Here is a 24,464-nt window from a genome sequence, read left to right as displayed (position 1 = left end):
GTATAAATAGCACACAAATCCTCTACATACTTGGATACTTACCCTGAGCTGGAATAAAGATGTAAAAATATAGTTGGTTTTTTAGAGCTTTCTGCAGGATAACAGGGATGTAGGAAGTTCCCAGCCATTGACTGGAGGTTAGAATGTGAAGTGAACTACTTTGAGGGGCAATTTCAGATTTTGAGCCTAATATTCATTTTCCTACTCCCCAAAGAGGTGAAGTTCACTGCAAGTGGAGCCTCTTTACACACAGAATTTTTTGTGGTTTTACTGCTCTCTTGTCTCCTTTAGCCAAGGCCCACGGTTTGCCTTCAGTATGATAGTATGGTCTTGAAAAGTAGAAAGACTACTCCATAAGTGTATTCAATATGAGGGCCTTCATTTTGTTACCTGCGTTTGATGGTAGGAAGTTTTTTACTATTTTTATTTCTGATTGGCATTTTAATTTAGCATATTCATTTAGTAAATTTTGCCACCACTGAGGCAATTTCAGTGTTAAGGTTTGGGGAGGTAAGTAAGATCTGTAGGTCTCTACTGCTCCCTTAATTCTAGAAATGGCTTGCCGCTGCAGGACAGTGAATGCTGGGCTGTACTGTGGAGTTAACAACTTTCATTGAGTTAATGCCGGCAAATTTTTCCAGGGAAAAATAATCTAATATTAATCTCCTGTCATGACTACAGCCCTTAGCCATATTCTCCCTCTCCTGCCAACAGTGTAGACTTGGATCTAGTTGCACCTTTCCATTAAGTGGTTATTTCTGGTCAGGTGTTAAAGGGTAGTGGGCAAAGGAGCCTGCTTGAGCGGACACTGGTGATGGGCTTCTAGGCTTGGTGGTGGCTGGCTTTCTGCATTGCAGTAAAACCACAAGAGGGCATCTTTGGCTCTGGGATTAATGATTCATCTGTCTTCTCTGACCTGTGACCTTTTCTCTCCTCTCCCTTACCTTCTCTCGGTAGTGTGAAGTGAGGGGGGCCTTCTCCCTCCTCGCTCCTCCCTCTGTGATCCACACCTTCCTTTTTACCCTGCCCTGCGGCGGCTCCGCCCCTTACCTTCATGGACGACTCAGAGGTGGAGTCGACCGCCAGCATCTTGGCCTCTGTGAAGGAACAAGAGGCCCAGTTTGAGAAGCTGACCCGGGCGCTGGAGGAGGAACGGCGCCACGTCTCGGCGCAGCTGGAACGCGTCCGGGTCTCACCACAAGATGCCAACCCACTCATGGCCAACGGCACCCTCACCCGCCGGCATCAGGTAACCCCTCTCTCCATCAGACCTGCAGGTAGGACTTTGGCATGGTTATAGAGAGGCTCTGATCCTACTTGGGAAACTACTTTCCTCATGGTGATGGGCTGTCCAGTGCCCGTGTATCATGGCGAACCTTTCCAGTACTGATGTAAGAGACGGGGGATATTGTTGCTCTGCTGAGTGAATGGCGTATTACTAGAAGCATCTCTCTGACTTCCTGTTTTGCTGGAGTGGGGTTTCTGGTTTGGGATGTAATTCTAGTCATGGTAGATCATACATCTTGGAGCTGTACTCAGGGTCCTTGGTTTTCTCTGATTTTTTTCCCTCAGCTTGGTATCAGACATAAAGGAAGGTAAATGCCTGCTTGGTGGTTGGCGAGGTTGGGCGTCTTGTGCTCTCAGCTGCAGTTCAGGCTCCCTTAGGGAACAGTCCGCTCAGAAGGTGTGGCAGTATTCATAAATTGTGTATTCCTGCTCCATATAGTCCTTGTATGTTTTGTTAACTTTGCAAATCATGTCTTGGAGGGAGGAGGTCATTGTTAATTCTGTTGGTTAGAGCTGGAGGAGCATCGTGCTGTTATTTAACCCAGATAGCCACAGGAGCCAGTGGTCTCTGGGTCGGCTGACTCTTGAGTGACTTGGGGGAGTTGGTGTTAGAAATGGGAAGTATCTTGTGTTTCCTATGGTTTCTCTGGTCTGACTTCACTGTGATGTAATCTGTCTGAGGTATGAGTGTGATGTAATCTGTCTGAGGTGTGTGTGTGTGTGTGTGTGTGTGTGTGTGTGTGTGTGTGTGTGTGTGTGTAGCGTAGACCTTGCTTGGTAGACTCCATCTTAAGAGATCTCCGGTGGGAACTAACAACAGTGCTTATGCTCCAATAGTCCTTTCCATTGATTACTTATTTATTTTTTAAGACAGAGAAGGTCCCTCATGCTGAGGAGCGTATTGCGTGAGAGGACAAAAGCCCATTTAGGGGACTTGGAGGCAGTGTTTGCAACGTTCTAGGATTTTTATGGGAACCAGAATAGAGGGTTAGGAATGAGAAGTATATATTGAAAGGGGAGAGCAGGACTGCTCGGGCTTGGAGGTGGTGGGGAATTCCAGGATTTAGTACTAGGTTTCTCTCTTTCTCTCTTTTATTTTTAACTTCTGTTCAGTAGTGAAGCCACACCCTTCCTTCTTCCTGAAAGTAATGTTTAACTTCCTCTCCCTGCAGCATTACACTCCCTATGTAATGGGAGTAGGGTGGGGGAAGTCTCCCAAGGTGGATCTCGCTGTTTCCTATTGGAAGAGGAGCAGTCAAATGTATTTTTACATAGTATAATGTTGTTAGATTATTTCCTGCTGCTCAAAAGAGAGCAGCTTACGTTCTGTGGCTCTAAAAATTGGTGGTGATGATGTTGAGACAACTGTTTTTGCTTGAGGGGAATTGGGGTACTCATTTTCCTACTTGGAAGGGGAGATTCCTGTCTCTTGCATCTCTCTCTCTCTCTTTTTTTTAAGATTTTATTTATTTATTTGACAGAGAGAGACACAGTGAGAGAGGGAACACAAGCAGGGGGATTGGGAGAGGGAGAAGCAGGCCTCCCGCAAAGCAGGGAGCCCGATGTGGGGCTCGATCCCAGGACCCTGGGGATCATGACCCAAGCTGAAGGCAGATGCTTAATGACTGAGCCACCCAGGTGCCCCTCTTGCATCTCTTTCTAAAAAGCTGGCTGATGTGGGAGTTTCCGTTGGTAGTAGAGCATGAAGATGCATGGAGCAATAAAGAAGGATTTGGAAACTCCCCAACCTAGCCTTTCTAACTTTCCTTGTATTTTTAAGGACTTAACCTGAGTTTCAGCTATTTACTCAGCAAATAGTTTTTGAGTGCCTATTATGTGCCAAGCATTGTTTCAAGGTACTGGAAATATACCATTGAACAAAACTGACCAAAAAATAAAAATACAAAAAATTGTCTGCCCTCATAGAGCTTACCTTCTTATGTCCCAGAGACCCAGTCTGCCAGTGCCAGGCCCAGTTCCACTTTTGAGGAAAGTGCTAAAACTAGGGAGTGATGTGGTTCTTTTATAAGTACTTGACAGAGGGACGCCAGGCCACAAATACCTTTTTGAAAGCTCTTTTCCTGTTTGGAAAAAAGATTACTTGTATTTGATAGAGCAAAGGAAGGCCACAAAATGAATTGTCTTCTTGTGGGCTATGTTTCAGAACGGCCGGTTTGTGGGCGATGCTGACCTTGAGCGACAGAAATTTTCAGATCTGAAACTCAACGGACCCCAGGTAATGTCTTTGGCTCAAGGTCTGGGTTGCTTCATTTTTCTCTTAACTTCCCTGCCCTATGAGAGCATATTGGTGTCTTGCAAAGTGCCTGGTACATTGTAAGTACCCACCCATTAATTAGCTGCTTTCATTTAGGAAAATAAAATAGTGGAGCTTAAATGTATACATGTAGTTGTATTTTGGAATAAGTTTTAATGGCCGCTGATCCTGTATTTGACCCCTCAATTTACTGCATCCCTTTTCTGGAATGGGCATGCTTCTGTTTCTAACTGAAATTTGGCTGGTCTTGAGCCGTAGGCAGTTTCTAAAGAGTAACAGAGCAGGTCAGAAGATGGTTTTTTGGGGGATTTTCTGGTTCATCTTAAAAGTTCTTTGCTGGTGAACTTCTTTTTTGAAGGATCACCCAGATATAGATGTAGCCACAGTTAAAACACAGTTCATATTCACTTCGATGACCAGAACTGGGAAGTTAAATCTGCTGTCTCTGTCACTTGGGTGTTGATGTGGCTATAGTTAACTCAGTTCATAGTTGTTGTTGTTTTTTCTTTTTAAAAATTTTATTTATTCATTTGACAGAGAGAGACACAGGGAGAGAGGGAACACAAGCAGGGGGAGTGGGAGAGGGAGAAGCAGGCCTCCCGTGGAGCAGGGAGCCCGATGCGGGGCTCGATCCCAGGACCCCGGGACCCTGACCTGAGCCGAAGGCAGGCAGGCGCCCAACGACTGAGCCACCCAGGCGCCCCTCAGTTCGTATTTGTTAAATGATTAGAACTGGGGACTTATATCTTCTGCTCTTTTGTACAAGTTCAAAAGGTGGGGTCAGCTACCCCACTGAAAATCCTGGGGCCCATGGAAGATGCGTGAGGAGTCTCTCACTAGGGAGACTACTTCTCATTGGGTTGGACTGTTGATATATATGGCTTCATAGTCGTTCCTTCCTTTTCCTCTTTTTCATACAGGATCACAGTCACCTTGTGTATAGCACCATTCCCAGGATGCAGGAGCCAGGGCAGATTGTGGGGACCTACACAGAGGAGGACCCTGAGGGAGCCATGTCTGTTGTCTCTGTGGAGACCTCTGATGATGGAACTACTCGGCGCACAGAGACCACAGTAAGCAAAGACTTGTATAAGGTCTGGGGTGATAGAGGAGGTCTTCCTATGGTCTTTATTGGTGGGGGGTAGAGATTAAGCACTTAGGGTGGATGAGAAGTATTAATCTGTAGTGAAGGCATAAAGAAAGTGATCTCTGGCCAGATGGGGAAGATAGAAGAGATATGGGAAAACTGAATGGAATGGGGAAGGGAGAAGTCTGCAAGGTCTACAGGAGCTTCCCTTACGGGCATAGTTAACTGCCAGCACAGATTTCCTGCCTGGGCACTTCCTGTAAGGTAGAGAGAAGGGTAGTTGGTAAAATGCAAGGCATTTCAAGTTAAAGTGAGCTGGGTGGGGGTTTGTTTCATTTCTTAGAGAGGTCTAGAATGTAGGCTTACATTATTTACTCTTTTCTCTTTTCTTACGTGAAGGTCAAGAAAGTGGTGAAGACTGTGACAACACGGACAGTGCAGCCAGTCCCTGTGGGACCAGATGGGCTGCCTGTGGATGCCTCATCAGTTTCTAACAACTATATCCAGACTCTGGGGCGTGACTTCCGCAAGAATGGCAATGGGGGACCTGGTCCCTATGTGGGGCAAGCAGGCACTGCTACCCTTCCCAGGAACTTCCACTACCCTCCCGATGGATATAGCCGCCACTATGAAGATGGTTATCCAAGTAGCAGTGACAACTATGGCAGTCTGTCCCGGGTGACCCGCATTGAGGAGCGGTACAGGCCCACCATGGAAGGTTATCGGGCACCTAGTAGACAGGATGTGTATGGGCCCCAGCCCCAGGTTCGGGTAGGTGGGAGCAGTGTGGATCTGCATCGTTTTCACCCAGAGCCTTATGGGCTAGAGGATGACCAGCGTAGCATGGGCTATGATGATCTGGATTACGGCATGATGTCCGATTATGGCACTGCTCGTCGGACTGGGACACCCTCTGACCCTCGCCGACGACTCAGGTAGGGAAGAAAAGGGTCTTTTTTTTTTTTTTTAAATTTTTTATTGTTATGTTAATCACCATATATTACATCATTAGTTTTTGATGCAGTGTTCCATGATTCATTGTTTGTTCATAACACCCAGTGCACCATGCAAAACGTGCCCTCCTCAATACCCATCACCAGGCTAACCCATCCCCCCACCCCCCTACCCTCTAGAACCCTCAGTTTGTTTTTCAGAGTCCATTATCTCTCATGGTTCGTCTCCCCCTCTGACATACTCCCCTTTTGGGAAGAAAAGGGTCTTAAACCAAGACAGTGAAAAGGGGTAGCTCTTCCTTCTCTAAGTGTTTTTTTGAATCAGAGACACTTGCATCTTCCCTTCTGTGACTACCAAATACTGTTTTTTTTGTCTTTTTCATGATGAAAGTCCTATATTCTAATTATCTATAGATAATGACTTGTTATTGGGCTACATCCTGAAGAGTGGTCTTTGCTTCCATGCCAAGAGTTGCTGCAACTTCTGCCCCAGATCTGGCTCCCTTTTGGTGATAGCTTCACAAAGGAGCTTGGTGCTTGAGGGCTATGGGGGTACTCCTTTGCTCCTGTTAATTTCTTCAGCATCTGGTTTGGTAGTAAGAATTGAGGGTTTTAGGTTTTCAGGGCCAGAATAGACAGTTAAGGGTGTACGTGAGAACCCTCTCTGTGGTGATTTTAGTCTCAAGTTAAAAACAAACCTTGATCTCACCAAACCCCTGCCACTTTGTGTTTTGGTTCTTACATTTGATTATAAAGTGAAATGGGGGTGGCATCCTTTGAGGGTGGTATGTTAGTGACATTCTGAAAGGTCACTAAGCAGCTGCCTATTCTAACTACACATCCCTGGGGATTCTTTGGTGATGTGAAAAAAAGGAGTGATTGATGTTTGGGCTGGTAGAAGGTTTGCCTTGGAAGAGTGCTTTGGAATTGGGGTTGGCAAACCTCTTCTGTAAAGGACCAGATAGAACTATTTTAATAGGCTTGCAGGCCATATATCGTTTTTGTTGAATGTTGTTGTTCTCCTTTTAAAACTTTTAAAAATATAAAAACCCCTTTTTAGCTTTGGGACTGGACAAAAACAGGTTTGGCCCATGGGCTGCCAATCCTGCTTTAGAATAAATCAGAGACATAGTGTTTTCTAGGCAAGGAAAAATAATCAATAAAAGAGAAGATTTACATATGTCTTGGTAGTAAGGCTATCCTAGCAGCTGTTGTTGAACTTCTGTAAGGGGTCATAGTCTAAAGCAAATGCCTTGGTGCTAGTTTTCCTCATATTAGGTAGCTTTGGTTAATAGTGAACTGGGCTGGGCCCAGGGTAGAGGCCCCATTATCTAAGCCTGAGTCATTCACCTTTTAGGTATTGTATCATTTGGACAGCTAGTCCAACTCCCATGTGACTCACCTTTCATTGGGACAGGGGGCAGCGGGGTGGGCACCAGACTTCAGCTGGTGCTACTTGAAGCAGTGGTAGATAACAGCTATCACCAAAGGAGTCTGCCCAGGGCGTTGGCCGTCTGCTTGTTAGCAAGTCTGCTTTTCTGACTTCCTCATTAGTAGAGTGATTGGGACCTAGGTGGGTGTGGGTGGCCAGGTCATTCTCTGCTATGGCAGTTGACATAAAGAGAATGTTTTGGGCCTGGTTCTGGGTCCGTTCCAGGGTGGCACTGGACTTGGAAACCTGCTTGACTAGCAAGAACATTAGCTTCTTCCTGTTCCAGGCCTAGGAGAGTAATACAAGGTCAAACGGAAACAGTAAGGCAGAATGTTTAGTGGAAAAAGCACTGAACCAGAAGACTTCTAGTTCTAGTTGTGCCTTTGCCACTAGCTATATAGCCTCAAGCAAGTCATTTAATCTTTCTGGGCACAGCTTTGTTATTTGTAAGACAAAGGAAAGAATGTCTGATCCACTGCTTACAAGAGAAGGAAATACAACTGAGTGACCAAAATCTTGGTTGTGGCAGTTGTTTTTGTAATTGCTTATACTAAAATAATAAAGTAAAACATGCTCACTACAAAACTAGAAAAGAAATGCACACCGGCCATCGAGAAAGAACTATGGTTAACATTTTGGTGCACTTGCTTTGAGTTCTTTTTTCTAATGCAGTAGACCTACTCGACATATTCTGACCTTATTTTTACCCTACTAAAATGGAATCTTCCTTAACATTACTGTTCAGTAGCCTCCTTTTAAAACTTAGCTATATAACCTGTTCATTTTTTTTCGATGATATTAAAAAATAGGGATTTTTACTAAGTGCTTTGTCCATCCGAGTTGCTGTTGAGTGGTTGATGTTGACAGCTAAGAGGCAGGGCCTCTGCTGCAGCCAACCTTGAGGGTTTGGTGACAGTGGGAGCGGTTTTGTGGAACAAACAACAGGCTTATTTGGAGAGTTCCACACAATAGATTCTCCTTTCTCCTATGGGAGCCAGAGGGAGAGATGAGCTCGCAGATAATGGGTCTCTTCCTTCCCGGTGGTTATGAATAAATAATAGTGTGACAGATTCACCCTCTAGTGGTTGCTGGTAGTACTGAAATTAGGAAGAATTCTCTCTGGTGAGACTTCTCTCTAAACCTTCCGTTGCTTCGTCTCTGTTCTTTTTCTTACTCGTTGGGTATCCCAAATGCTGTGTTGTTCAGTAGCCTCTGTTTTGACAGAATTCAAGGTATTGTCTTTAGAAATCAGAGGCTAGCAATCATATCTGGAACACATTTGTTGAGTAGCAGAGGTGACGTTGGGATGAACTGTGAAAATTAATGTTCAAGCTTCTACCAAAGCCAGGTCCCCCTACGATGTAGCATGAAGGCCTGAACTGTTTTACTCTTACCACCTCCTCTTTTCTAATTTCCAAAGTAAGCTAAGGAGAAGCTTAAATAAGTGTGTTTAAGGGTCTAATCGCAGCAGCTGTTTCCTGTGTGTAAATGCCTCATTTCCTGTTTAGCTGAAGGCTTGTAAGAGTTGTTCTCAGACATTGTTTGCTGACTTCTTCGGTTTAACTCTGTCGTCTGAGGGTTTATTTCAGTCTCTATCCAGAGAGCTTAGCTGTCAGGTGTCAAGCGCTAAGCAGTCAGGATTTGGTTCTGTTTTTGTGATTAATGTCTCTGAATGCTTGTTACTATCCTCCGAGCTAGTAAACTTGACAGGAAAAAGGTAGCTTTAATCTAACTGCAGATGCCTTTAAAATTGTTCCCTTATCTCCTTAAGAAAAATTGATCAGTCTATCATTTATGCAAAGGAAAGGTAAGATCTAGTGTACTAGAGTTGAAGTTACTCCTGCCTCCAGCCTTGGAGGTGAGGGGTCATGGGAGCTCACCAGGAAACCAGACTCAGCAACTTGATGTATTCTTTTCCTCTTGGTTCTTCCAACACTGCAGGAGCTACGAAGACATGATTGGTGAGGAAGTGCCGTCGGACCAGTACTATTGGGCTCCTCTGGCCCAGCATGAACGGGGAAGTTTAGCGAGCTTGGATAGCCTGCGTAAAGGGGGGCCCCCGCCCCCCAACTGGAGACAGCCAGAGCTGCCGGAGGTGATAGCCATGTTAGGATTCCGCTTGGATGCCGTCAAGTCTAATGCAGCTGCATACCTGCAGCACTTGTGCTATCGCAATGACAAGGTGAAGACTGATGTTCGGAAGCTCAAGGGGATCCCAGTACTCGTGGGATTGTTAGATCACCCCAAAAAGGAAGTACACCTTGGAGCCTGTGGAGCTCTCAAGAATATCTCTTTTGGACGTGACCAGGATAACAAGATTGCCATAAAAAACTGTGATGGTGTTCCTGCCCTTGTGCGATTGCTCCGAAAGGCTCGGGATATGGACCTCACCGAAGTCATTACTGGTGAGTTACGGGCACAAAGGCAACTGCTCGGTTGGGGTTACTATGACCCCTAGAGATGTTGAGAGCTAGAGGGCCTTTTTTTCTTAAAGATTTTATTTATTTATTTATTTGATAGGGAGGGAGAGACAGCGAGAGAGGGAACACAAGCAGGGGGAGTGGGGGAGGGAGAAGCAGGCTTCCCGCGGAGCAGGGAGCCCGATGCGGGGCTCCATCCCAGGACCCTGGGATCATGACCTGAGCCGAAGGCAGATGCTTAACGACTGAGCCACCCAGGTGCCCCGAGAGCTAGAGGGACTTTCATTCCTTTAATTTGGACTCAAGGTTGTGAACTGGTAGTCTTTGGGGCAGATCCATCTCACTGATTTGTTTGGATCACACAAGGTTTTCAAAATTTTAAAGAATTTGTTGCTGATATTTAAAATTCCAAGTTCTTGGCTTCTATTAAAAATGTGTGAGAACTGGCAACAATAGATCTGTTTTGCTACCTGACAGTAGTTGGTCTGAACTGACTGGTAGGCGTGTTCTCCCATTTGCAATAATCCTGAACATATGCCGTTATCTTTAGCCAACTACTGCCATATAGCATGTTGTCTCCCCAACACTGAAGTTGAGTGTCTTTTGCTATTTTTCTACTCTCTTGTAATTTCTTTTAAATATCTGCTTGTCCTGACTCACCTGCCTGGCATGTGTAGACATTTGAGCTTGTGATCCTTGCTTTAGAAGAGTTGTTTTTCATATTGTGGGTTATGATCCATTCGTGTGTATTGAACACGGTTTTGTGGATCCCAGTGAGTATTTCAAGAGAAAGAAAGAACAAGAAGTGGGGTAGACTGTTCGTTCTCCACTAGGGCTGATCTTGCCACCAGCAGACATTTGCAATGTCTGGAGACAGTTTCGGTTGTCATAACTTGGCTTGGGCGGGAGGGAGTGCTGCCGGCACCTAAGGAGTAAAGGCCATAGGTACTGCTCAGCATCTAACAACGGACAGGTCCCACAACAAAGAAATATCTGGCCCAAGAGGTCAGTGGTACTGAGGTTGAGAAACTCTGGTGTAGATAACCCAGAGAGCATTGCTTATATATAGTAAATATTGTTCTATGAAACTTTATTTCGTGATCTACATGTATGTATGAATATGTTGAGCCATAATGTATATTTCTTATCATGGGTCACAAACAAAAGCTTGAATATCGTTACAAGGTATTTGGTCATTGGGGAAGACTGAGAAGTGATGGAGTAAGGGATTCTCTTTGGCATTCCTTAAACATACTGTCTTGGGTGTTGGAGAGGTGTCTGATGAGTTGTCTCTGCCAGGAACCCTGTGGAATCTCTCATCCCATGACTCAATCAAAATGGAGATTGTGGACCATGCACTGCATGCATTGACAGATGAAGTGATCATCCCACATTCTGGTTGGGAGCGGGAACCTAATGAAGATTGCAAGCCGCGCCATATTGAGTGGGAGTCAGTGCTCACCAACACAGCTGGCTGTCTTAGGTAACATAAGGGCTTCGAGAGTATGAAGATTGAATTTTTTAGGACTAACTTAAGTTTAAAAAAGAAATTCTTTTTTAATTCTTTGGCCCATCATTCCACTTCCATTCCTATCCATATTGCATACTGTGACTCCAGCCTGTTCTACCTTTGTCACTGCTTGCTTGTGTGCCCATACTTTTGCTATGTCAGTTTACTTGTTCCCCTGCACATCCTCGCTTCTGTGCCTCTTTGAGTTTGTTCATTTAATTTTGTGAACATTTGTTCAGTATCTACCACGTGTAAGGCAGTTGTCTAGTCCTGAGTTTGAGTGTGTCTGTGGCCCTGTCCTCAGTGACCTATATTTTAAGTAAAGCTGCAACAAATGCAACATAAGGAGTACAAAGTACGAGAAGGGTAATAGTGTTGGGGGAGATGTGTTCTTCGTTCAGACCACAGTGCCCTTGTCTCTCTCTCTCTCTCTCTTTTTTTTAAAGATTTTAAGTAATCTCTACACCCAAATTGGGGCTCAAACTTAAAACCCCAAGATCAAGAGTTGCATGCCCTACTGAATGAGCCAGCTAGGCACCCCCTCCTTATTTATCTTTTGAGGCTAAACTCAAAAGTGCCTTTATTTCATGAAAGTTTTCCTGATTTCTTCTTATATCCTATAAATGCTATAATATATTTTTTCTCTCTTTGGGATATACCCCTGTGTGCTCTGCCCCATTCTTCATTTGTACTTCCATGCAAGAAGTATCTATTTGATCTTAAAGTATTGATGTTGGTATACCTTATTTAGCCCCTCCCTAGTCATGTGTGTGTGTCTCCCCCACCCCGGCCTTGTTATAAATGTCCTAAAAGCAGGAATTGTCTTACTCAGCTTTCTCTCAACTGCAGTGCCTTGCTTATAACAAGTACTCACTAATTGTTATAGTAAAAAGAAAAGGTATGGAGGCGGCTTGTAGATGTTGAAGATATTAAGGGAGGATTTCTAGATCTGAGTCATCTTGAAGCCTCTCCCTTCCCCCTCAGGAATGTCAGCTCAGAGAGGAGTGAAGCTCGCCGGAAACTTCGGGAATGTGATGGTTTAGTGGATGCCCTAATTTTCATTGTTCAGGCTGAGATTGGGCAGAAGGATTCGGACAGCAAGGTGAGTTAATGGCTGAGTGAATTCCATTCACAGCAACCATGAAGGTACCTGTAGTGCAGACCTCACCATCTTAGGCTTTCAAGTGACATTAGGTATCTGTACCAGCCCCGGCTCCCTAAAGTAGATGTTCACCTTAGAAGAAAACAGTTTTCTTTAGAATTTCCTTCACCTATATCATTTATTTTAAAGCTGTTTAGCTGTATTTCCAAGGTTATATATTTTCCTAAGTAGGAAAAAGTCAGGGTGATCTGTTTTGTGCACATACCAAATGGTGGCAGAAACCTTCCATCAGCCTGAGGCTGCAAGGATTTTGAGAAGCTTGGTGCATTTAAGAGGCTTTGTGAGTGATGATGGATGGGGCTATCTATACTTCTGGGGATCAGTATTTTAATACTTGAATCATGGAAACCTGGACTTGTTGGGAAATCACGATAGGCATTCTCCTCGTTCACTGAGCCCTTTATCTTGTGTTCCCAAGCTTGTGGAGAACTGTGTTTGCCTTCTTCGGAATTTGTCATATCAAGTTCACCGGGAGATCCCACAGGCAGAGCGTTACCAAGAGGCACCTCCCAATGTTGCCAACAATACTGGGCCGCATGCTGCCAGTTGCTTTGGGGCCAAGAAGGGCAAAGGTGAGTCTGGTTCTTTGTTCCTTGCTCTTTAACGTAGGACGGGAAAGGGAAGGAACACTTTTAACTTTAGGTACAAAATACTTGCTGAGCAGTATGTGAGTCTGCCTAGTCAAGGATGTCTCCTTGCTCTGCAGCTGCTTCCCTTGTCGTGTGCTTCATTCAAGGTGGTGATAATGGTGGTGGTGGTGGTACTGGTTATCAGTTTGGGGGCAGCGAAGGACAAGAACTCAACTAATCTGGGGCCTTCTCCCCCATTCCTCCTTTGTGTTTCCTGTATTTTTCTTTTCCTCTCTGCTTTCCTACTTACTTGCCCGTGGTCCTGTTGACATCGCTCTCCTGCATTTTTCTTCCTTCCTTTCTCTCTGCTTTCCACCTTGGGTGACGCCCTGGAAGATGAGTGGTTCTCCAGAGGTGAGTGGAATCTTTTAAGGCGCTTCCCTACTTCTAATTTGCATGCTTCGGTTTTAGCTTCCCTAGTATTTCCTAACCCTTCCCTATGGATGCATGTAGGAGAATTCAGTTGAGGAAGACCATTGAAACAAGCTCAGCTCTTTGGAGCCAGTGGCTCATGGCATGCTCTTCCTGGGCAGCAGTTCCAGTGGCCAGCTCTCGGGACAACAGAAACCACGGTGCTCATGCTCATCTTACCCGTCCACTGCCTGTGTTCTGTCCTTGTTTCTGCGCAGCCCCCGCCGGGACGGGGGAGGGGAGCTTGGTTTTTTGGTTTTTTCTTTTTGGTGTTTTTCCCCCCGCTCCTCTTGATGCATCTCTGATCCGAAAAGATTTTGACTGAAGAATAAAAAGTGCACCAAGTGGACTCTTTCCTTTCTCAAACTTTTTCCCCTTTCTCCTTTTTTTAATTTCCAAAGGGAAAAAACCCACAGAGGATCCGGCAAACGATACAGTGGATTTCCCTAAAAGAACTAGTCCAGCTCGAGGTAAGTTATCTTTTTCCTTTTAGTCTCCAGGACTCTCATACACATAGTCCACAGATGAGTGTCAGATAGCGTTAGTGCAGTATGATCACCGTTCTCTTTCCTCCCACTCTGGATGTGGAGTGATGGTGAAGCACTGGGAAACTGGTATAGCAGGATGGCTTGTTTTGGCAACTTTTTAGATTACTGGAGGACGGGTAAGGTCCTGATGACAGGCTAGGCCAGAGATGTAGGTGCCCTAAGTAACTGCTACAGTTCTTAGGACTCAATTGTTACCTGTTATAAGAAGTCTCTTTCTCACAGTTTGGGTGTTTATCAGTACAGTGGGTTTAAAATTCATAGCTCTTCATGGGTGTGAAAACTTTACATGTTGTTAAATCTAGGATAGGCCCTTTTACTTAGTCGTAGTAAAGGTGGGCAGAATGACTCAGTTAAGTTAGGAAACCATTCATTTGAGATGAGGAATCTGTAACCCTGAGTGCTGTGAGTGGGCAGATGAATCCCTCTGAGTGCCAAGGCGAAAGTAAACTGCAAGAGAAGAGGCAAGGTAGAAGGAGAGAGGTAGAGTTGCATATGATGAGTTGATGTCTGTTCTTCTCTTACCGTGGATGAATTATTCTTAAGAAGGCATGGACTCAAGCCTCTGAGTTGGCTGTTGGGTGGGTGGGAGAGTATAGGGAGCCTAATGATATAGGAGCATAAATCCGTCAATCCAGAGTACTGAGTCTGGACTTCAACCAGCCAGAGCCTGGCGTGTTGTAGGTACTAACTAGCCTCCTCTGTTTTCCTGCCCTTTCTTGTGTAGGCTATGAGCTTTTATTTCAGCCAGAGGTGGTTCGGATATACATCTCACTCCTCAAGGAGAGCAAGACTCCTGCCATCCTAGAAGCCTCAGCTGGAGCTATCCAAAACTTGTGTGCTGGGCGCTGGACGGTGAGTACCTTTTAGAAAATGGATTCAGAGTGGGAGAACTCAGCTAACTAGTTTGCTGCCATTTGTAATCTGTTCCACCTCTTTCCATGTGTTACTTCTAGTATGGTCGATACATTCGCTCTGCTCTGCGTCAAGAGAAGGCTCTTTCTGCCATCGCCGACCTCCTGACCAATGAACATGAGCGGGTAGTGAAAGCTGCATCTGGAGCACTGAGAAATCTGGCCGTGGATGCTCGCAACAAAGAACTCATTGGTAAGGAGTTGGATGTGAACCATTAGTTCAGCATCTAGTACAGAGCCTTCCATCTGGCTGATGCTATTTAGTTTATTATTGAAATGACAGAGGAGGGATCCCAGCTAGCCCTCTGTAGTTTGCAACTCGGAGGGTTCTAGTTTAATTGTTCTTTGAAAGACAAGAAGTGATGACTCTTCAAAAACAGAACACAACAGCTTTATTTATTAAGCATGTCCTTTGTTAGTAGGCGTTGTTAATACTTCCTCATGTTCTCATTGATCATGACCACTTTACAGAGGTCCAGTTTTTTATAGAATAAGGAAACCCCAGGGGTCAGGGAGGTTACGTAATTTGCCCAGAGTTAACATAGGTGGGCTGTGGCAGAGCCCAGTTTTTTGTTAAATTCATAACGACTATTTTATTGAACTATTACAATTTAAATATGTATGCTGTTTTCATTAGGCTATCTGAAAAGACTAGCATATTTGATACAAAGTATTAACGTTGTTTCAGTGTGACTAGAGGAGAGAATAAAGAAAGGAATAAGAAGAACCATAAATTCATGGCTATTCCAGGTCCTTTGCTTTTCTGGTATGATAATCCTGTAGCAGAATGAAGTTGATTCCTGTGGACAGTACCTGCATTTTCTATGATCAGTGTAGTTAAGTCTTATTTTAGGCTCCTCATAGCCAGACTTGGCTTGTTCTCCCTGCACACATTCCTTTCGTCTTAATGCTATAGGTAAACATGCTATTCCCAACTTGGTAAAGAATCTGCCAGGAGGGCAGCAGAACTCTTCCCAGAATTTCTCTGAGGACACCGTGGTCTCTCTCTTGAACACCATCAACGAGGTTATTGCTGAGAACTTGGAGGCTGCCAAAAAGCTTCGAGAGACACAGGGCATTGAGAAGCTGGTGTTGATCAATAAATCAGGGTGAGTTTAATTCTTAAAATGACAACTGGAAGAGTTTGAGTGTGAGAGGGAGCTGCTAGGAAGGAGCACTCCCCTTTTGCTCTCTAAGGTTATTTTCCCTTATTTACATGTGAAGTGTAAAGAGATGTTGCTCTGTTTTTTTGTCTTAACGTTGAGCTATCCAATGATAACCTGCTTGTCCATCAAACTTCTTTGTGTGTCACTGTTGTGGACAGAATACAGAACTTGGTGAATACTTGATCTTGCCCATTTTGGCATTTCTGTAGTTACACTGTATTAGAGAGTACAGGTTCTCAGCTTCTTCCCTGGTCTTAATGTCCAAATTCCATCTGGTATTACTTTCCTCCAAAGGAACCGATCAGAAAAAGAAGTCCGAGCAGCAGCACTTGTATTACAGACAATCTGGGGCTATAAGGAACTACGGAAGCCACTGGAAAAAGAAGGATGGAAGAAATCAGACTTCCAGGTAGAGCAGCTCTGGGGCCTGAGGCGTGTACCTTTTTGTCCTGGGTCTCATGTACCACTCTGTCTTTGGTTTCTTCTGCTTCACTGTCACATCGAGTCCTACTTTATCCTAAGTCTCTGTTAGTGAGGAAATCATTTGGCTTACTCCTCCTCCCCAAAAGAGTGGTGCCTATGCTTCGTTTGCTGCCCGAACAGTTGTGGTCTTCCTCTGCGTCACAGCATGCTGTTAGTGCTGGTCGTGACGAAGGAAGGTGGCCTTTTTGACTTTCCCCCAAATCTGCCATAGCCCTTTGAAGGAATTTGCTGGAGACTGTGTCACCTTCTGATAGCATGAGTGTTTGGTACCTCTGTTGTCTCCTGAACACCATTGGGAACATAAATAGAAGCTGTAACATCCTTGTTTGTTTCACTCTATAGGTATTTATTTAACCTATATGAGTCATCTTTCGGTAAGAGTTGTATTTGAGAATAGGGACCTCAGTCTGTGCCCACTGGGGAATAAGATGTGGGTGAATTCAGTATTCTGAGACATTGTTGCATTTTATGTTTGCCTCCAGGTGAATCTAAACAATGCTTCTCGAAGCCAGAGCAGTCATTCATACGATGACAGCACTCTCCCTCTGATTGACCGGAACCAGAAAACAGGTGCAGTATCCAGGGGCATACCCCTCTGCTTTTATTCCACCACTGCTGTTCTCTAGTGGACGGACTACCTAAGAAATAGAATATATATGTATTACTGAATGAGCTAGTCTTTTGGTAGAAGGTAATAATACTTCACCTGGGGATTGTACCACAGAAGCTGGTAGTCCTGAGCGTTAGAAAATGAAACAGAAGAGGCAGGAGCCTGGGTGGGATCCTCTATCCTTACTTGCAGACTTACAGTGACAGGACAGTGAACCCTAGTCTTGCCGTATTCTGTCTTTGAGAGAGAACGGACATCTGTCATTGTACAAATGTAAGGTGTACAACACAATGGTTTGATATATGTATATATCACCTAATGATGATTTTTTGCTTTTTAAATTCCCATAAGTAATATATGGGCTGTTGAAAAATTGGAAACTACAGACAACCAGAAAAATAACAACAACGAAACCACTTACTTCCATTACCCAGTGCTAACTGCTGCTCTTTGTGGTTTTTATCTTTTACACATTTTTGCTATGTGAGCAAATACACTTTTTCCCTAAAGACGAATTACATATTTTGTTTTATGAAATGTTTTCTTTTTCATGGAAGTGGATATTGTAACCCTTATTATCTTGATGACACTTGGCTTTTGCCTTAGGGCTCTTGACATGTGTGGGGATCCCCGTGTCTGTTGGCATTTGTGCTGATTGTGCAAAAGCCCAGGTGGTGCACACTGGTGGTGCACACTGGCGGCGACGCCAGGCCAAACCAGTCCTCGCTGTCTTTATTACCATGGACTCACAACTTGAAAAACGAGCCAGTTTCACTTAAGAATGTAGTTGATGGGGCTGTAAAAATTAATTTTACTGTTTCTAACCTCGAGTATGCATCTTCTCGAAAGATCCTGTGCCGCATACATAGTGTGATGGTTGACATGACGAAAAGCACTGGTGCTATAGTTGGAGTTTCTAAGTGGACTGGCCACTCTTTTTATGGAATGCCATTTTTCCTTGAAAAAAAAGAAAGAGTCAACTACAGCTATTTAGACTTGGATATTTGCAAGATATTTTCTCAAAAATAAATGCAGTGAGCTTCTCACTTGGAGGAAAAATAAGTGACTGTACTTGTTGCCTGAATTTTCAAGTGAAAATAACTTTGGCAAACTTGTACCTGCCATTATGAGCCTGGGAACACCCCAATACTGAAAAGACTTTTTAAAGAAATCAGTGATGATAGTAATGAATGTGTTTTTTATTTTATTTTTTGATGTTGTATAATGAAATGTCTTAACATTTAGAAGATCTGCATTACTCTATGAACCAGTATTTTCCAAGTGACCAATGCATGATGTTTCAGAATGCTGCATGGGTAATTGACCCATTCAAAGTGCAAGAGACATTTTCATTTCGTGAAGTATGAAGAGATCATTCGGATTCAGATACTATATTGTTGCTACCCTTAGAGGAACTGTACTTGTTGAATGTTAGTGTACTATCAAAGAATATCCAGTTATCTGAAAAGATTGTTAAAATTCTCCTTTTTCCAGTGTTTTATCTGTGGGAGGCTGGATTTTCTTCATATACTTCAACTAAAATTACATTACCACAGATTGAATGCAGAAGCTGATATGAGAATCCAGCTATCTTCTTTTAAGTCACACTTTAAAGAGATGTGCAAAAATGTAAAAAACAAAACCAAACCACCCTGCTTTTTAAAAACATTAAGTTTTATGTTAACATGGAATAAGTTTCTTGTTACGTTTAAGTGAAATAAATATTTAAAATTTCTCAGTTCAGTAAAATAGTAAAACGTATGACCTACACCAGTGAATACTTTTTGGATCTTCATAATTTTTAAGACTGTAAAGGTGTCTGGAGGCCAAATAATATGACAGTTGCTGGCTTAGCATGAAAGGTTTCTCATGTTAGGAGTCCTTTGGAAAGGGATCTCTTTAAGTCCCACGAGGGCTTTGTCTGCTGTCTGGCACATAGTGGGTGCTCAGTAAAAATTTGATGAGAGGGAGGGAGGACCGACCAGAGAGTAATTTTTATGATGAGTATAGAATTTGAAGAGTTGGTTTTTGACCTGGATAACTTTCTGACTCCGTATAGATAAGAAACCTGATCGGGAAGAAATTCAGATGAGCAGTATGGGATCAAACACAAAATCATTAGGTAGGTGATGAATTCCTGCCTGAAGACATACAGTAATATTTCACTGGGATGAGAACTGTCTGGCCTTGCAGTTTTTTTCTAGCACCTTCACCATTTACCATCCTGGGAGAGCATTCATTGGCTGGACATTTCCATTTGTAAGGATATGAGGAGATTAGTGAAACTTGATCCATCAACTTTCTTCCACATTCCCACATACTCAAAGGTTTAAAAACAAACAAACAAACAAACAAACTAACTTCATTCCCCACCCGTACCCCCACCTACTACAGAATCAAGTGTGGGTCCTTAAACTGTTAAAGCCTTTCACCTGCTGGCCTCAGGCTCCCTCTCCATCTTCCTTCCGTGTACTCTGTTTCAGCCCCCCTGGTCTAATTTGCTGTTTTGTCTCTTTATACTTTTTTGATTTTGCTCAGGTAATACCTCCTACTGGAATGCCCTTCCCCTTTGCTTTGCTAGATTTTCTTCATCCCCAAAGGCTTAACTAAGTCCTGTCTCCTTTGTTAGGTCCTTCCTGACTGTTGACAGCGCACCTCACTCTCTCTCTCCTTAATTCCACTACCATTTATAGACAGCTTGCTTCTGTTTAGCTTTATTATTCTATGTCCTACAAGTTCTTTCTAAGTCTGGGACCCTAAGTCAAGGACCAGACCTTAATGCCTTTCTGGAACATTTGACAAAGTTTACTTCCCAACAGGGGTGCCTAATTCACACTTCCCTACTTAATATATATTGTATATATACACCAGAGGGAATATCCTGTTGTACTTTTTTCACTAGATAACAACTATTCCACACTGAACGAGAGAGGGGATCACAACAGAACACTGGATCGATCCGGGGATCTAGGTGAAATGGAGCCATTGAAGGGAACACCTCTGATGGTAAATTCTCTTTTATATACTGTTGTCCTTCTAAGGCTAGTTCTGTTTTGAAACCTCCATGTTTTGTGAAATAGGAAAAAAAGTACGTAGTGAAAGACAGTATTCTTTCCTGGTAGGGATTTTCAGGTAAAGTAGGAGTTTTGACTCACATTGGGATTTCTTGGGTCATAATTCTGCAATGGTCAGGTGAAGGGAAGGAAGACGATAAATGTATTGGTGATGTGACTAATGCTAATTGATCTGTCCTCTTCCTGTCCCTGCCTTTTCTCGAATATCTTGTCCTTTTCTTACTAGTTTCTTGTTTTGTTTGAGTTGACCAATTGTGGGATTTTTCCCTAGATCTGGCACATACTCACGAGGTTTCTATTTCCTTACTCTCATACTAACAAATTGCATGTGTTCACAGCAGGACGAGGGGCAGGAATCTCTGGAGGAAGAGTTGGATGTGTTGGTTTTGGATGATGAGGGGGACCAAGTGTCTAACCCCTCCATGGTATGTCCTTCAGCCACCCCCAAGATCGTCTTGAGGAAGGAGGCCCCTGTGTGCCAGCATTTTGCCAATCATGCTGATCTGATCAGGCCAGAGACCCTAGTCTCAGCCACTTGGAGCTTGGGGGGTGCTGCTTCTGTGATTGTTGCCTCCTATGAGGCTGGGACATGCCTCTGGTGATCTGATTCTTCATTATGTGCTACTTTCCTCCCTCCAGATTTGCTCAACTGTCGTTTGGTTCTTTGCATTCCCAACCCTATTAACATCTTTCTCTCTTTTTTCCCTACAGCAGAAGATTTAGCACCACTATCTCCGCTACATCTGAGCTTATAATATATGTACTTTTATTTTTTGGTGGTGAAATGGACTGATGATTTTTCCTTTTCTTCGCTGGACTATTGTGCCAACTGCCAGGCTGCCTCCTGCCCTTATTAGCCCCAAGTGGCCACCTTCTTTCCACCAACTCCTAACTTCTTCCAGTGAAACTTAATTGTCCCTCCTCCCCCCTCCAGATCCCCTACAGTTGCTCCCAAGAAGCCTGACTCAGTTATATGCATATCTCGAGAAACTGCTGCAGATTAGCTCTTTTTACCAGTTCTCCCTGGAACTCTTGGCCTTGTATGGAGGGGGGAGCGAGTGGGAGTCCTCACTGGAAGCCATGGGAAGAATTGGAAGTTACAGGCTGTATATGCAGTATCCAGCACTCTGATAAACTGATGATTCTTAATCAAGATTTTTTTTTCCTGGTGGGGAAGGGACTTTTATTTTTTTGGAGAATGGGAAGTGAGAGCTCTTCCCTTATCCCTGATGACTATTTTTGAATCGAAGAAGGCTGGCAACATTGGCACATTCCACCTGGCAAGGGCTCTTGAGTAAGTGAAGGTCTCCTAGAACTGAGATTAAGAAACCTTGCTCTCCTCATCTCCAGGGCAGGGACCATCATGGACCTACAGACTCCATCTCTTCTCCAAGCCTCATGCCAACCCTGGGCTGCTGCCGTTGCCCCTTACCGAGGCTGTCCTCAATCTTCCTCTCCCATCCTGTGATAATGTCTGCTGACTTGGCCTGGCCATTTGCAAGAGGCTGTAGAAAGAGGAGAATGTATCAAGGAAGACTTTCTGGGTGAGAAGGAGCAGAAAGATGTCTTCTGGGGAGGAGAAGAACCTCTAGGAGGAGCTAGTAGGAATGTACGTGAATCAGTTAGTCTGAAACTGGCAGGAAGCTTTGAAGCTGGCTTCCCCCCCCCCCCCCCCATGTCTCCTTTCCTCCCCTCATAGCCCTGCCCTGCCCTGCCTCTTCCCTGGATTGGTTGGCTGACAAAAGGACTTGATGTACATACTCCCACCCCCTTTACCCTTAAAAGGTGGGGATTGCCCCTGGTTTTGCCTCTTCTTTGTGCCTTTGGCCTGGGGTGCATCTCCTCCTTCCCTTCCATGTGCCTTTCTTTGCCTCTGCGGTCTCATTTTCATGATTTTGCAAATTATATTTTGTTGCTTTCTTACCCACTATTGGCCCTAAATAGCAGAAAGGAGAGGTGACCTGGAGAACATCAGGTTCTCCTTTGGGAATTGGTAGAGCCTCTGATTTCAGCCATTCAGCTTTTGCTCAATGGTATATGGTTGGGATTTTGCAAAGATCCTGTTCTGATGAATCTCAAAATGTGGGAGGAGTGAGTGGTGCGACTCTTTCTCCTTAGTTGCCCAGAATTGACTGTCATCTCTGAAGTGGCTGGAGGGAAGTCAGCCCTCCCTCCCTGCCCCCCCCACCTTCCCACCCCAATACCGCCTCCTCCTCTCAGTTTACTGTTTGTTAGTGGGTTGGACTAGAGGAATCAGCTGCTATGCTGGTTGGGTTTTGTTTTTGTTTTTGTTTTTTTTAACCCTTCTCCTTTTTTGCCGTTTACTCCTCCCCTTAATCTAAAGGCTCTGTTCAATGCAACTGGAAATCTTTATCCTTCTCTCCCCACCTCCCCTTATATATCGAGGCTATGGGGTAGGAGAAAAGTGCACAACCCACCCCTCTTCCCTTCCTCTATGCATTAGAATCCCTTATTTACCCTTTTCCCCCCTCCGATTTCTTCCCACTCCTTTTCTGGCAAAAAGGAGCCTTTTCCCCTCTTTGACCCTAAGAACATACTGCACAGGGGAAATTGCCCCCATCTGGACCTGGCTCCACTCTTGGTTTCTCTGGTCCTCTTCTGCTCTTTTCCTGGTGCTCTTTTTCTTGGTGGGGTGTGGGTAATAGAACAGCCATGGGCTTTTGGGGACCTTTAACTAGTTTTTTTTTCTTTTTTGTTTATAAAAACACTAAACATTCAATTCCAGAGAACCAAAAATCCCACCTCCCCACCGAACACTACTAAGGGGCATGTCTTCTGCTCCATACCTTTCCTGTTTTTCTTTCTCTCTTGTTAATGCTTTTAAAAACAAATGAGTTTTTTATATAAATAAAGTTTTTAAAGTGTGTATGTGGGGGGTCTGTGTCATTTCTTCACTTTAAGCTGTATCTCATCTCTCCTTTTCATCTTGGTTACTTCCTTATGTGTATCCGTGTCCTTCTCTCCAGAGCAGCCAGAAGGGGGTTGTACCAGGATGGATTTATTGTGAGCTCAGTCCCAACTCTTACCAAGCAACGCTCTTTTTAATTACATGTGAAACATTTTTCCTCTTAAGATTCTTAAAAATGAAATATGGCTAAGTAGAGCACAGGAAACTTACTGCTCACTTAGAGATAGGAAACTGAAGTATATGGAATTAATGACTTTCTTAGTCAACTGGAATTCTTTTGCAACATTTGATAAAATGAATGTTGAACAAAGCCCATTGCAATACATGACCCTCTTGAACATTCAACATTTATGACTAGAACCAACTCCAGCTGCCCTCCTATAATAAGAAAATGTGTAATTAAAAGGCTCATGTATATAAGTACTGAATACTGGGCCACAGTGTTGCTTTTCAGGCTATCCGTAATCCTTTAGTAAGAAGACAAGGGACAGACCTAGACCTGCTGTTGTGTCCTACCAGTAATATGGATGGGTAGCCAACACTTGTTGGGTTGCTAGAGATTGTCTTTACTGCAGAGGCCAAGGATTAAGACCTGTGGAAAGAGACTTATTTTTCTGGGGCCCCTATTTCCTGTTATATAATTAAAAAACTCAAGAATTTATGTAAAATGTTTGCTGTATGCCCAGTCTTTAGATTAAAAATCTATAGCTTCTGATGATGGTCATGTCTCAATTTTGTTTGAACTAGGTCTTGGGTATGAAAACTTTCTCGGGCTAGTGAGGAAATCTAAGCATTGTAGCTGGTCCCTTTTAAAGCTTGTGTCTAAACAGTTGTAGTTTTAGACTAGAAGGATGAATCAACAGCGCCAAAAAGCTATGAGAGTTTGCTTTCCAAAGAGGTTTGGTAGCTTCACTTGAGATGGTTTTCTAGCTCTGTGGAAGAACCAGGCTACTGGTGAATAGTCTTTATTTCTGTTAAATTTATTATCCACTGATAATGAGCTATAAACAAATCTTACTCTTCTCCCCCCTCCCTGGGTTGGTCCATTTGTTTCATTAAATAAATATTTACTGAGCATCTTCTATGTGCTAGGCGTTGTGGATGTTAGGGTTAGAGAATGAAACATGGACACTTTCTCTTTACAATCCATGAGAATCCTATGTGGTTAAGATCTGTGGTTTTTTATTTTTTTAAGCTCTAACCCAACATGGGGCTTAAACTTATGACTCCAAGATCAAGAGTTGCTTGCTCCACCAACTGAGCCAGCCAGGTGCCCTGATTTGTGGGCTTTTAAAAACATTTCTCCTCTCTGCCCCTACCTAAAATAAGGTGTTAAACAGAATGATCTGTAAATCCCCTATATCTCTTAAGTGTCCTGACACTAATTTAGAAATGCTTTTGAAGCCTATTGGTACCTCCTGCTAAGACCAACTTTAGGAATCCTGTGGATTTTGTCAAGATTTGCTGATGTACTCCTTGATCCTTTAGAGCCTGAGTTGTTTTCTGGGAGTGGTTATAGATGATGCTCCACCAACTCTTCTATCTTAGTGAGGCTTTTCTTTTTTTTTTTTTAAACA

At 43.7% G+C, this 24,464-nt stretch overlaps 1 protein-coding gene across 8 annotated transcripts in view; it reads left to right on the top strand.

The window, feature by feature from the left end:
- CTNND1 (catenin delta 1) overlaps positions 1-23,602 on the top strand; it is a 47,275-nt gene extending 23,673 nt beyond the window's left edge. For 4 of the 8 annotated variants that reach the window (XM_073904577.1, XM_073904574.1, XM_073904575.1 and 1 more), the window contains 19 exons: positions 958-1,249; positions 3,452-3,523; positions 4,483-4,635; positions 5,049-5,584; positions 8,976-9,439; positions 10,754-10,937; positions 11,949-12,066; positions 12,545-12,698; positions 13,092-13,109; positions 13,568-13,636; positions 14,439-14,566; positions 14,668-14,818; positions 15,542-15,734; positions 16,086-16,200; positions 16,757-16,844; positions 18,944-19,006; positions 19,787-19,890; positions 20,297-20,383; positions 20,670-23,602. In XM_073904577.1, the coding sequence (XP_073760678.1) occupies positions 1,055-1,249; positions 3,452-3,523; positions 4,483-4,635; positions 5,049-5,584; positions 8,976-9,439; positions 10,754-10,937; positions 11,949-12,066; positions 12,545-12,698; positions 13,092-13,109; positions 13,568-13,636; positions 14,439-14,566; positions 14,668-14,818; positions 15,542-15,734; positions 16,086-16,200; positions 16,757-16,844; positions 18,944-19,006; positions 19,787-19,890; positions 20,297-20,383; positions 20,670-20,681 (2,904 nt within the window). In that variant the 5' untranslated portion in view covers positions 958-1,054 and the 3' untranslated portion in view covers positions 20,682-23,602. Of the gene's footprint in view, positions 1-957; positions 1,250-3,451; positions 3,524-4,482; positions 4,636-5,048; positions 5,585-8,975; positions 9,440-10,753; positions 10,938-11,948; positions 12,067-12,544; positions 12,699-13,091; positions 13,110-13,567; positions 13,637-14,438; positions 14,567-14,667; positions 14,819-15,541; positions 15,735-16,085; positions 16,201-16,756; positions 16,845-18,943; positions 19,007-19,786; positions 19,891-20,296; positions 20,384-20,669 lie in introns of those variants that run through there. The other 4 variants (XM_073904579.1, XM_073904580.1, XM_025878493.2 and 1 more) reach the window with 4 other exon arrangements.
- The last annotated feature ends 862 nt before the right edge of the window (positions 23,603-24,464 follow it).

Source organism: Callorhinus ursinus, unplaced genomic scaffold (genome assembly GCF_003265705.2).
Source record: "Callorhinus ursinus isolate GAN/ISIS: 27379988/994484 unplaced genomic scaffold, GSC_fseal_2.0 scaffold21, whole genome shotgun sequence".
Taxonomy (NCBI): domain Eukaryota; kingdom Metazoa; phylum Chordata; class Mammalia; order Carnivora; family Otariidae; genus Callorhinus; species Callorhinus ursinus.
Note: the sequence above shows the minus strand (reverse complement) of the source record. Positions and strands in the feature narration are given on the sequence as shown.